This window comes from Juglans regia, chromosome 1 (assembly GCF_001411555.2).
Source record: "Juglans regia cultivar Chandler chromosome 1, Walnut 2.0, whole genome shotgun sequence".
Classification (NCBI taxonomy): domain Eukaryota; kingdom Viridiplantae; phylum Streptophyta; class Magnoliopsida; order Fagales; family Juglandaceae; genus Juglans; species Juglans regia.
Window position 1 is genome coordinate 8,671,028 of NC_049901.1, and position 11,358 is coordinate 8,682,385.

Here is an 11,358-nt window from a genome sequence, read left to right on the forward strand (position 1 = left end):
GTGTGATGTATCAATAAATAAGTTTGCATATAAATTTACCATTGATACGTTGGGTCAAATGTAAGAGTTTATAGATAAAACATAGATAGACCAAAACATGCATATTTATTATATATGTCTACATATGAATCGTATAACAAAATGATATTTTTTGAAGGGATATATCAGTTTGTATAATAATTTTGTGAGTAAGTTAGTTAGTTTACTTTTATAAAATTCATATTTAGATCTAACACTTACATTTCATATTCAACATTGTATACATGATATATGCATTGATAAAATAATATGAGAATTCAAGTGAATAAAAATTGAATAGTTTATAATTTTAGAAGTTCAAGACATTTATTCCTCTTCTTCTGCGACAATTCATTTGATTTATTTAATATTTATTTTATTTTATTATTAATAGAAGAAGATTCACATCAATACAGAGTATGATACTGAGATGAAAGAGGATGAAACAATTATTCGGGAGGAAGGAAGAGGTGTCATCTGAGACTTCAGAACACACACACACACTCTCGAATCTCGATCATGAGACGTTACGTCGTCACTCTATACAGTAATCCCATTTGAGAAGAAGTCTTCGCCGCCATGCCAAGTCGCCAAATCGCTTCTCCTCCTCCTCTTTCAACCTCCCAATCGCCATCTCCGCCCATTCCCTCAGCGACCCAATCCCTTATCGCCGCCTTCTCCTTCCTCTCTATCCTTGTCTTCCTCTTTCGCAAGATCATCTCCCGCAAGCGCACCACCGCCACCGCCCCCTCCGACTCCCGTCCCCTCCCCCATCGCTTCTCCTACTCCGCCCTCCGCCGTGCTACCAACTCCTTCTCCCACCACCTCGGCCAGGGCGGTTTTGGCCCCGTCTTCTCCGGCTCCCTTCATGGCAGGCCTCCCGTCCCCGTCGCCGTCAAGGTCATGGATTCTGGCTCCCTCCAGGGCGAGCGCGAGTTCCACAACGAGCTCTTCTTTGCATCCAAGCTCCACTCCCCTCACGTCGTCCCCGTCCTCGGCTTCTCTTCCGACCGCAAACGACGCCGTATGCTCCTCGTCTACGAACTCATGCAGAACGGCAATCTCCAGGACGCGCTTCTTCGCGCTAAACGGCCCCCCGAGCTTATGGATTGGAAGAGGCGGCTCTCTGTCGCTCTTGATATAGCCAGAGGGCTAGAGGATCTACACGGTTTGGATCCGCCCGTGATTCATGGCGATATTAAGCCTAGTAATATTCTGCTGGACCAGCATTTTTCCGCCAAGATTGGGGATTTCGGACTTACCCGATTGAAATCAGAGAATCAGATTGCGATGGACGTAGACGATGGTCGTGGATTAGAGGTGAAGAAGGGACATGGTGGAGGTGGAGTGGAGGATTGCGGATCAGTGGTTGAGGAGACCGAGAGCGTGATTACTAATTTTGAGGATTTAAACGGAGGTTTGGTTCAGTCACCGTCGCCATCACCGGAGACTTTACTTCCGGAGACGGTTGTGGCGCCGGTATCACCGAGTGTTTCTGAGGGGAATTTCGATAAACGTAGTGTTGAAGGTGGTAAAGAGTTGGTTGATATTGGTGGAAAGAGGATCGGTAAAGGGATGAAGAGTGCTTCGGGCAGAGAGTGGTGGTGGAAGCAGGAGAACGGTGAGGTGGAGATTAAGAACGACTATGTGATGGAGTGGATTGGGACGGAGATAAATAAAGAGAGGCCGACGAGCGATTGGATTGGTGCTTCTTCTGGTAGTGGAGCAATAGCGAAGTCGGAGAAGAAGAAGAAGAATCGGAGGCGATTGGACTGGTGGGTGTCAATGGATGAGGAGAAGAACGCGAAAAATTCAAAGCGGAGGCCGGCGAGGGAGTGGTGGAAGGAAGAGTATTGCGAAGATTTAGCTAGGAAGAAGAAGAAGAACAGCAGCAGCAGCAAGAAGAAAAAGAAGCAAATGGGGGTGAGTAGCGATGACAATGGTGATGATTGGTGGCCGAGGGACGAGAGTTTGCATGCTGAGAGAAAGAAGAGAGGGAGAAGCCGGAGTCAGAACAGTCGGGGTAGTATGGATAGGTGGTTGGCTGGACTGAGCGGAGAGTTACGGAGAGCTCGCCGCAATAGTCACGATTATTCGTTTAGTGGGGAAATTGCCAAGAGTGGTGGTATTAGTAGTACTCCTAGTATGAGGGGAACTGTTTGTTACGTTGCCCCTGAGTATGGCTTGGGTGAGGATATCTCGGAGAAGTGTGATGTATATAGCTATGGTGTCGTATTGCTCGTTCTGATTTCTGGGCGCCGCCCACTTCAGCTGATGAATACGCCCATTTCGGAGTTCCAACGCGCCAATCTCTTGTCTTGGGCGCGTCAACTTGCCCGCGCCGGAAAGCTTCTTGATTTGGTTGATAAGTCAGTTCAGTTTTTGGATCGAGAAGAAGCTCTCCTTTGCATCACGGTTGCGTTGCTTTGTTTGCAGAAGAGGCCTGCTCGCCGGCCTTCCATGAAAGAGGTTGTCGGGATGCTGACTGGCCAGTCAGAACGGCCCCAACTGCCGGTTGAATTATCCCCCTCAACACCATCCCGCTTTCCTTACAAGTCACATAAGACAATACGGTGAGCTTTTTAAATGTTCGGTACGGGTTTTCATTAACAGTTGTATACTGCTATAGATGGTTGGTTCATCATTCTTTGTGCCTGTGGATGAGAGGAGTGAAAAGATTGAAATGGATTTTATTTGCCCTCGGTTTTTATACGGGTAGGGCCCTACCAACCCAAAACTTATCTCAACTTTCTGTATGCCATAGTTCACAAGCAAATCAATACACCGACCCCGCTCGCCTTCCTCTTTACACAGGGTTTCCGGAATGCCACGAGTAACTGGATTAGCTTTTTATGAATACAATGGCCCGTGCTTTGGCCACGAGTCCATCTTTGTAAATATTCATTAGAGCCCTTTGAATCTATCATACCTTTCATCCTTACTTGATTTTGATGTCTTTTCTCATCCAAAAGAGAGAAAAAAACATCATTCGAGAAATTATGACCTGGGTAGTTGTCCTGTACTGTTCCCTACTTTTGGGAGTTGGGGGAGCTTTTCGCCAATGTAACTTTATTCCTTGTTCGAAAGGGAATGATGTTAAGATCTTTCAATAGTTTTTTTTTTTTTTGGCTATGTAGATATAAGGATTTAACCATCCCATGTGGATGATCGTGGTGCTTGCTAACAGGGTGAAATTAATTGAGAATGTGTTTTGGTTTCGGTGTTTGTTTCTGCAACTTATAAAAAAAGTATTGGTTAAGGATCAGTTGACATTGAAGTAATAGTTAGTCAAATTCTGTAAACCATAAATCCATGAAAGAGTTGAGAGAAACTGTTAAAGTACTGGCATTACTATATTGCGACTTATAATCTAGGTTTGGTGCTTGCTGGCGTCCTATTTCAATGTTCTGCTGCTTCCTGTCATAAAGGAGAAGGCATGAGATCATCTCTTTTTTATGGAGTCAGTAGGTTTTATTGATAGAAATTATAATTCCCAAACTTTGAGACATGCTTGGAGTCATTAGTATGGAAATTTAGAATGTCTATGATTAACACCAATCGTGGTTGAGACTTGGTGAAATAGTTTTAGGTCCTTGTAGCTTTTACAGAGAACAAAAAAGGATTCTCCATTTAAATCACTAACCATTGAGATGAAAAAGATAACATTAATGGAAGTGCAGAGAGTTATTCCTATGCTTTCTGTCATGGAGATGGAATTGTGTGAACAAAACAGGCTGGGTTGTGGATTCATAGGTGTGGATTCCTCTTTCATTTAGCAGCTAAGTCCCTCGTGCAAAATAGTTTCACACCCAATTATGTAACCTTTTGAGATGGGAATATTGTTTATCTTGAGTACAAACAGAAGCTGTAATATTATTGCAATTTGAAAGATGTATTAGCTATCGGCTATGCTTTTGGTTAATTATGGTCCTTGAAAATTTGAGGCTTTGTATGGTCTCAAGTCTCTGTATATATTGCTTGTAAAATCAGGGGCAGAGGAAATTGCTCTTTTAAGGTTGTCTGGTGGGGCTTTACTTTCCTTGAAAATCTGTGGTCTCTCTAAAAGAACACGCATGAGGTGATATGATAAAATTGGTTTTATTTGGTTCCATAAATGTCCTCCTTAAACCACCAGCTAAATTAATGGAGCTCACATCATGTTTTCTGCGCCTGAAGAGGGATTATGAAGCATCTTTCCACTCCCTCTCCCTCTCCCTCTCCCTCTCCCGTCGTGTGTTTTTCTACTCACTGAATCCCGCTGTACATGATTCGTATTAAGCTCTATATAGACCCCATACTTTTCAAAGTCATAAAAAGTTTTAGGTGTGTGGTCGGACCCCCAAGGAAAAATAGAAGATTAAAAATGGATTTGAAATGAGGATGAGGAGGATGGGAAGGTTTTAACGACCGACTCTAGAGTACTATTTTTCCTTGCAATTTCTTCGGACTACAAAAGTGATAAATGAAGACTCCATTGATTCCAACAAAAGTTAGAGACTTGCACAGTTAAAATCAGTTTATGCATTATTCCAAATAAAGAGAGAAAAAGCAACATGGTCATGTCATGAACCATGGACCACGCCCGATTCAAAGGATAAACAATTTTTCTTTTGAAATTAAGGATAAAAAAATAAATTATTAAAAAGAAAGAGGGTACTATATGGTACAAAATAATAAATCACCCAACTTTAATAGGGCTGGATATTTAGGCTTTTGAATTTAGTGGGTAGTTGAATGGGCCGGAGCTGCTAGCTGCCATCCTTTTTCTTATTTGTTTTTGTCAATTGGGCTTGGCCCAGAAAAGTTAACGATAAAATACGTTCCTATTTAATATTGGAAGCTGTAAATTGTCTTCATTTCCGGAAGACATCATGGTTAGCTGCAGTGTCAAGCATCGATCCAATGCAAAATTGATCCAATAGATGCATATGCATGCAGCGCACACTAACACGTACATGATGTCATGATATATAATTCCGATAAAACAGCTCCTCTTGTCTTTTGGGTTTTTTTCTTTTCACACCCTTGTCCTTCATATATGTATTGTTTTAATTCTCAGAATTACATTAAAATATAGTCAGAAGTATAAGAGAAGGAGATCCAATATTATGGGATGTCCCAAATAATTAAAAGTCTCATTACAGTAATTGCAATGCTTAAAAAGAAAAGTACTATAGATAAAATGGCCGGCGACAACCGAAGGTTTGAAACTATATATGTCGTTTGAAGCTGGCCGGGAGATAGTGGAGTACTCGAGTCATGGAAGGGATCATTGTGTTTAATTTGTTTTAAGTGATCAAGGTACTGGAAAAACTGCATGCATGCATGTTGTGGATCAAAGATCAGATCGATTCTATATATATATATATATATGCATGCTGGAGGCTTTTTAGCTCTGAGAATCGAAGAATATTAATTGAAATGGCTATATATACGTAGTACTTTGGCATGCAGTACTCCTGGCTAGGTTGTATTTCATATATATGTCACAACACTCAAGAGCATATATTAACATAAATATATATATTTAATTCCTTGGGGAGTTCAAAACAACATGATGGGACCTCAGGCCACATTATATCATTAATTTTATTAATGCATACATGTCTGTTATTATTATTATTAATAATCAATTTCCATTCTAAAAATCTAAGAAATATATTAATATCGTCCAGCATGCAGCATGCATGCATGTGGTTCTTGCATTTAGAGAATTTGGATGAATATATATATATATATATTTTTTATATATATATATCGCGCGATCGTAGGTTATGTGAGATAACAAAAGTTTAATTAAGAAAAGCAGATAAAAGTAAAATGCATTGGAAGTCAACTGGATTTAACTAATTTACAACAACAATAATTACCCTCTACATAATCAACTTTTTCAAAAACTTTTATTGGGCAAAATCAGACACTTTCCACCATTTAATTTATAACTTGCGATTTTCATTGTACATATATATTTATATCACAAAAACTGTTAAAATGAACACAGTGCAAATTGTAATTACCAAATTACTAGTTACTGATGATCTACCTCGTTATCTGTTAATATTGTGTTACATATATCATCTATTTTTATATGCTCATTAATGATCTTAATGCATGTCTAGAAATGGACAATGGAGTTATTTACAATTTGGTGATAATACTCAATTAAAAGATCGTTGCAGTGTATTAATTTTGATAACTTAGGATGTACATGATTTCAAAATGCATACATGTTAGGATAAAATTCTTATTTTCTCAAAATTATAAAAAAACAACAAATTTATAAGCATAACTTTTCATAGTACTGGAAAAGAAAATAATGGAAAAGATGGACTTTGGAGGGACTTTCTAGTTATAAGTAAGCTTTTAATATATTAAAAACTTACTTATATATAGGACGATATATAAAACTAAGTTATATTATATTCTTTAATATATTGAATAAAATCAAATGAATCAAGACCTAATATTCCAACATATTAAACTAATCATGTTAGTAGATTGTTATGAGATATGCTACCATTATTTAAAACAAACTAATTATGAATGAAGCTAACATAAGTTTGGTAGAAGAAGCAAGGAAACATATATATATATATAGTTTCAACTAAAGAAGATCCAAGTACAAAAAAAAAAAAAAAAAAAAAACCAGAGTTCTATATCTAGAATATAATTTATTTAGAATAGTTGTTATATAGATACACAAATATGGAGTTGGTACTCAACCGATTTTAGATTTTTTTTTTTTGAATTACCAACTGATCATATTATAAGGACTAAAACGATTATGCAAGATCATGATTATGCTCAAGTAGTACTACCCATAGTAAGGACAAAGTCACACTCATTTCAATTACAAGGGATACATACTACTGCAGATATTATATATATATATATATATATATATTGTGCTTAGTCAAATTTTATATAATTTACGTGATCATGTTCCATTCAATTTGAGACTGAAGATTAAGATCAGGTGAAGAATTACGAGGGAACACAAAATCAGCTAGATAGGGGGAACCTTCTTCTTGAAAATATTTTTCTTATCTAATTAATTTAAACATGAAGATAATCCCCCGATCAACTCTACCACTCAAGTGTCAAGTCTGATCAAATCGTGTATGTTTTTAATTAAACTGTACAACGATGAGGTGATCATCACAAGATGAACTATCACAGCAAACTCAAACCATGTTACAAGGGATAGCAAGAACATTATGCTGCAGTGAATTAGTTGAAAACGATCCAAGCTTTGAAAATATGGCTGGGCATGCAGAGTCATTTTGCAAACCAGAGTAATGCAAGAACATAATCAATCAAACTATATCATGTGAGGGTACGTAAGAGGTCAGATATTCACAAGACGTCATACAAACCGGCCAAGTTCAGTGCCCAGATTTATAAAAAAAAAAAAAAAAACCAGAGGCAGTAGATCAGTACCACACCGGAGTCTCCAATGAATTCGATTTTATGGGGATGTACATCTCAATGACGGAATCGCTTCAGTTAGTTTCTTTTGCAGCTCCGATAGATCAGGTTCTGTTGAATCGCTGACCTGTTAAGTAAAATTAGTTAGTATGTGACAGAAAATTTCTTGCACTGTGAAATCTTTCAAAGCATACAAAAAACCCTAACCCTAAATCTGACAAATCAATGAGATGTTGATTCGAAGTACCTCAGACTGGATGGTGTGGAGAAACCTTTCATTCACTTTGGTGGAAACACAGTTTACAACAGTAAGTCCTCCTTCAATAAGAACTTCTAAAACTCTTGAAAGGGGCATCCGTTCCTCTTCGAAGCTGCTGGTGATTAAGATTTCCACTCCATCGCGACATGGGTTGACCTTCACAAAACTGGGTGGAGAACTATTTGAGCTTCCACTCCCATGGTCGGTTGTATTGGAATGCTTTTTTAGATTATCTCTTACAGTACTCAGTTCTTTGATCTTCTTCTGCAAGTGCTTGATATAATTCCCAGCCTCATTTATGTGATCCGATTTGGAACGCTTTCCCTGGAACGTCATGGAGTGTATACCTTGAGGTCATAATCATGAAGAATATATTTATAGCAGTGAAGTTAGAGGGTGCTTTGAAAGAGAGAGAGGGAGTTTTTTCCAGGAATTTAGGAGGAAGAAGATGTAACGGTCATGCTTTAATTTCTGGACAAAATTCTACCCATCCATGAACTTTTACAAAAGTAGTACAAATGCGTGCATAGAAGAGGAAAACGAAATACTGGTTCGATTCTTAACCTTGATGGATTCAAGAGCTAGGGAGTAGGGGATTACAAGAAATTAGTACAAAGACAAAGAACAAGAAAATACTGATTAATTCTTCACCTTGATAAATTCAAGTGGGAGTGAGGATCTAAGAGACGCGAAAAGCGTAGTCATTTCTTGCCTTCTTTGCCTCTCGACGTCCCTATGCCTCATCTTCTGTTTCTTCTTCTCATTAAAATTGCCGTAGTTGTGATCCAAGCTATCGCATAATTTCCGCCGCTGGCCCTTTATCATGGTGGTGTTAAAACTACTGCAATCCAGTGAAGCATGACCCACGATCAGATCTTGATCAGGGATTTTGTGCTGTTGGTGGGGGTGAGAGCAAATTTGGAAGACCAGCTCATTGCTTTGGTGTAAAGGAAACATTGTACCCAGAGAGAGAGAGAGAGAGAGAGAGAGAGAGAGCTATTTACGCTCTCAAAGTTCTCCCAGTTTATCTTGGAATTAAGGGTAAAGAAGCAGCCAGCCGATGGATGCTTTTGACAGGACTAGGATGCCAAAGATTCCTTCTAGTCTCTAGGCATAAATGGTGAGATAAGGAGTGACCTCACCGTCCACACCTTGAAAGCTTTTAGTGGCCCTATTGTGCAGAAAAATGTGTATATATTAATAGAGGAGAAAAATGTGTAGCCACATGACTTATAAGCAGAACGTACGACTCACAAACCTTCTATTAATGATTTACATCCATATATATATATATATATATCAACATACATATCCTATATCAAACATCTCATAACAATTTAGCTATCTTTTATATATAATGATAAATGCTAACTCGACATGATCTCCAAATTACTTTTAAGATCATTAAGATCAATACAGTATCCGTTTGCTTTGGCGCGCGATAACCAGCTAGCTGGCTGACAGCTTTTAATACAATCAAACATCGGCCTGGAATAACACCATTTTTCTTTTCTTGTCAAATAATAGAATTGAATCAATTTCTTTATTTTATCTTATAACGATCTTATTCCCCCATCTAGTTAATAATTCCCAAAACATGTTCTCCCTCTCACATTGCAAGAAGGAGACCCGTAGGGTCGGCAAAGGGAGGGAAAAAAAAGAAGAAAAAAAAGGCAGGGACAGCACCAACAGTATCAAAGGAAGATCTCCAAGAAGATAGCATTAGATGAGGTCGTATCTTGTGACTAGTGCATGAGTTGGTAATGTGTACTATTATAATGTGGAGAGGGCAGTCGCGTCTTAGCTGCTTCCTATTTCTTTCCCTTGCGGTTTCACCCCACTAATTTGATTAGTACAGACCACAATACCATAAAACTCGTACTAGTGGCAGCTCTAATAATGAACACGCGAGTGGCTGGTCGGTGGTGCTGGCTGCCGCTAACATATACATATTTGGGACGACCTGATGCATGCACGCTAGCATTAATATATAAGAGAAAATCTCCAAACCGGTCGGGTGTTTTTTTTTTTTTTTTTTAACACATTTCAATCAAATTTGGACACGTAAGAGACTTATAAGAATTATGATGGGTTTGACTTTTCCCTCTTCTCTTCCTTTCCCTTTCTCTGTTCTCTCTTCTCCCGTCTTCCGAAACCCATTTCCAACCACAACTGGATCTTTCCTCTAACCATCTCTCGGGTGCCATTCCACCTAATCTCTCTGACATTTCCATCTTATAATTTTTGCTTCTTTTCTGTAACTAGCTCACTAGCCCCATCCCAACTCCCGATTCCCTCCTCATTTGGCAAACTTATCAATTTAGTCACTCTTGGGTTGGCTTCATGATCCTCTCGAGTCCAATACACCTAGAACTAGGACAACTCAATCGAGTTGAGAATCTGATTCTCCAACAAAACCAACTCGAGGGTCCGATCCCTGCCGAGCTGGGTAACTGCTCCTCACAATCTTTACTGCTACTCTCAACAGTCTCAATGGGTCAATTCCAAATGATTTGGGTCATCTCAAGAATCTTCAAATTCTTAACCTGGCCAACAATAGTCTCTCGGGTGAGATATCGAGCAAACTTGGTGAACTGGGCCAACTCGACCACATGAATCTCATGGGGAACAAGCTTTAGGGTCCAATTCAAAAGTATCTAGCTCAGTTGGGCAATCTAAAAACTCTCGACTTCTCAATGAATAAGCTCAAGGGAGGCATTCCAGAAGAATTAGGAAATATGGGAAAGCTAATAACAAGCTTGGTTTTGTCAAATAAAAATCTGTCTGGTTCTGAAAGATTGAAGGATTTCATATATTTCATTTTCCTTACCAAATATTGTATATACAGTGTGCTATTTAAAGGGAAAAAATACCCAGTGGTGCTCAGGCATTGTATGGAGCAGATTGTGTGCACAGGCATTTCTAGCCTAGATGTTAGTCGGTTACAATAAAATTGCAATTCCTCAATACAAAGAATAATTTCACAACAGAATTACATAATTGTTTTAGAAGATTTTGCCGAGTGAAGGTGCGGAGGAACTTTGCGTGGTATTAAGTTGAGACCACTTTCAATTGTGCTCTTTTGTGGAGCTGAGGTGGAGCCATTTTCGGTTGTCATGCTTTTACGTTCAATACCAAGAAATATATGTTCCAACACAACAAATCTTGAGCTCTTGATACTAGCAGAGACTCAAATTTTAGTGTGTGAGAGAGTATTTTAGTGAGAGAGAGAGAGAGAGAGAGAGAACAGAGGGAGAAATGAAGCTTGAGGCTACTTGACGAGGGGTGGGGGAAGGAGAGAGAGAGAGAGAGGAGAGGAGAACAGAGATCAGGTTGGGGGAGGAGACAAATTTATGAAGATTCCCTACATGTAATTGTATTGTTAGTTTTGTTAGAATCCCTACGTGTCTTTTTATCAGTGGTGGGTGTAAAATACTGAAAGGCACCAGTCCGGCTCCTAGCGCCTCTCAATATATAATTAGGATGAGATGTTTGGTTTTAAAAATAATAGAATACATTTAAATATAAACAACGAAATTTTATTTTAAAACCGCTCTTCATTTTGAAATGCAAAATTACTAATCAGATTTTTATATTGATTATATATTTTCAAGAGGTTTTTTTAATTTGAGTAAACCGTTTTAATTGCATTG

The 11,358-nt window shown here is 38.7% G+C and overlaps 2 protein-coding genes across 2 annotated transcripts; one reads left to right on the top strand and one right to left on the bottom strand.

Moving 5' to 3' along the window:
• The first annotated feature begins 430 nt into the window (after positions 1-430).
• LOC108998650 (receptor-like serine/threonine-protein kinase At4g25390) lies at positions 431-3,366 on the top strand. The gene has a single exon (XM_018975276.2). The coding sequence runs from the start codon at positions 598-600 to the stop codon at positions 2,593-2,595; it is 1,998 nt and encodes a 665-aa protein (XP_018830821.2). The 5' UTR covers positions 431-597; the 3' UTR covers positions 2,596-3,366.
• Positions 3,367-7,262: 3,896 nt separating this feature from the next.
• LOC108998513 (transcription factor bHLH36-like) lies at positions 7,263-8,794 on the bottom strand. Its single transcript, XM_018975074.2, has 3 exons — positions 8,357-8,794; positions 7,694-8,029; positions 7,263-7,573 (listed from the first exon to the last, which is right to left on the bottom strand). Exons 1-3 carry the CDS (start codon positions 8,660-8,662, stop codon positions 7,487-7,489), a joined length of 729 nt encoding a protein of 242 aa, XP_018830619.1. The 5' UTR covers positions 8,663-8,794; the 3' UTR covers positions 7,263-7,486.
• Positions 8,795-11,358: the final 2,564 nt, after the last annotated feature.

Coding starts and splice junctions, on each gene's coding strand:
- LOC108998650 (XM_018975276.2), top strand. CDS start 598: ATGCCAAGTCGCCAAATCGCTTCTCCTCCTCCTCTTTCAACCTCCCAA.
- LOC108998513 (XM_018975074.2), bottom strand. CDS start 8,662: ATGTTTCCTTTACACCAAAGCAATGAGCTGGTCTTCCAAATTTGCTCT. Junction 8,030..8,356: donor TCCCACTTGAATTTATCAAG/GTGAAGAATTAA, acceptor ATGACGTTCCAG/GGAAAGCGTTCCAAATCGGA. Junction 7,574..7,693: donor TCCACACCATCCAGTCTGAG/GTACTTCGAATC, acceptor TTTACTTAACAG/GTCAGCGATTCAACAGAACC.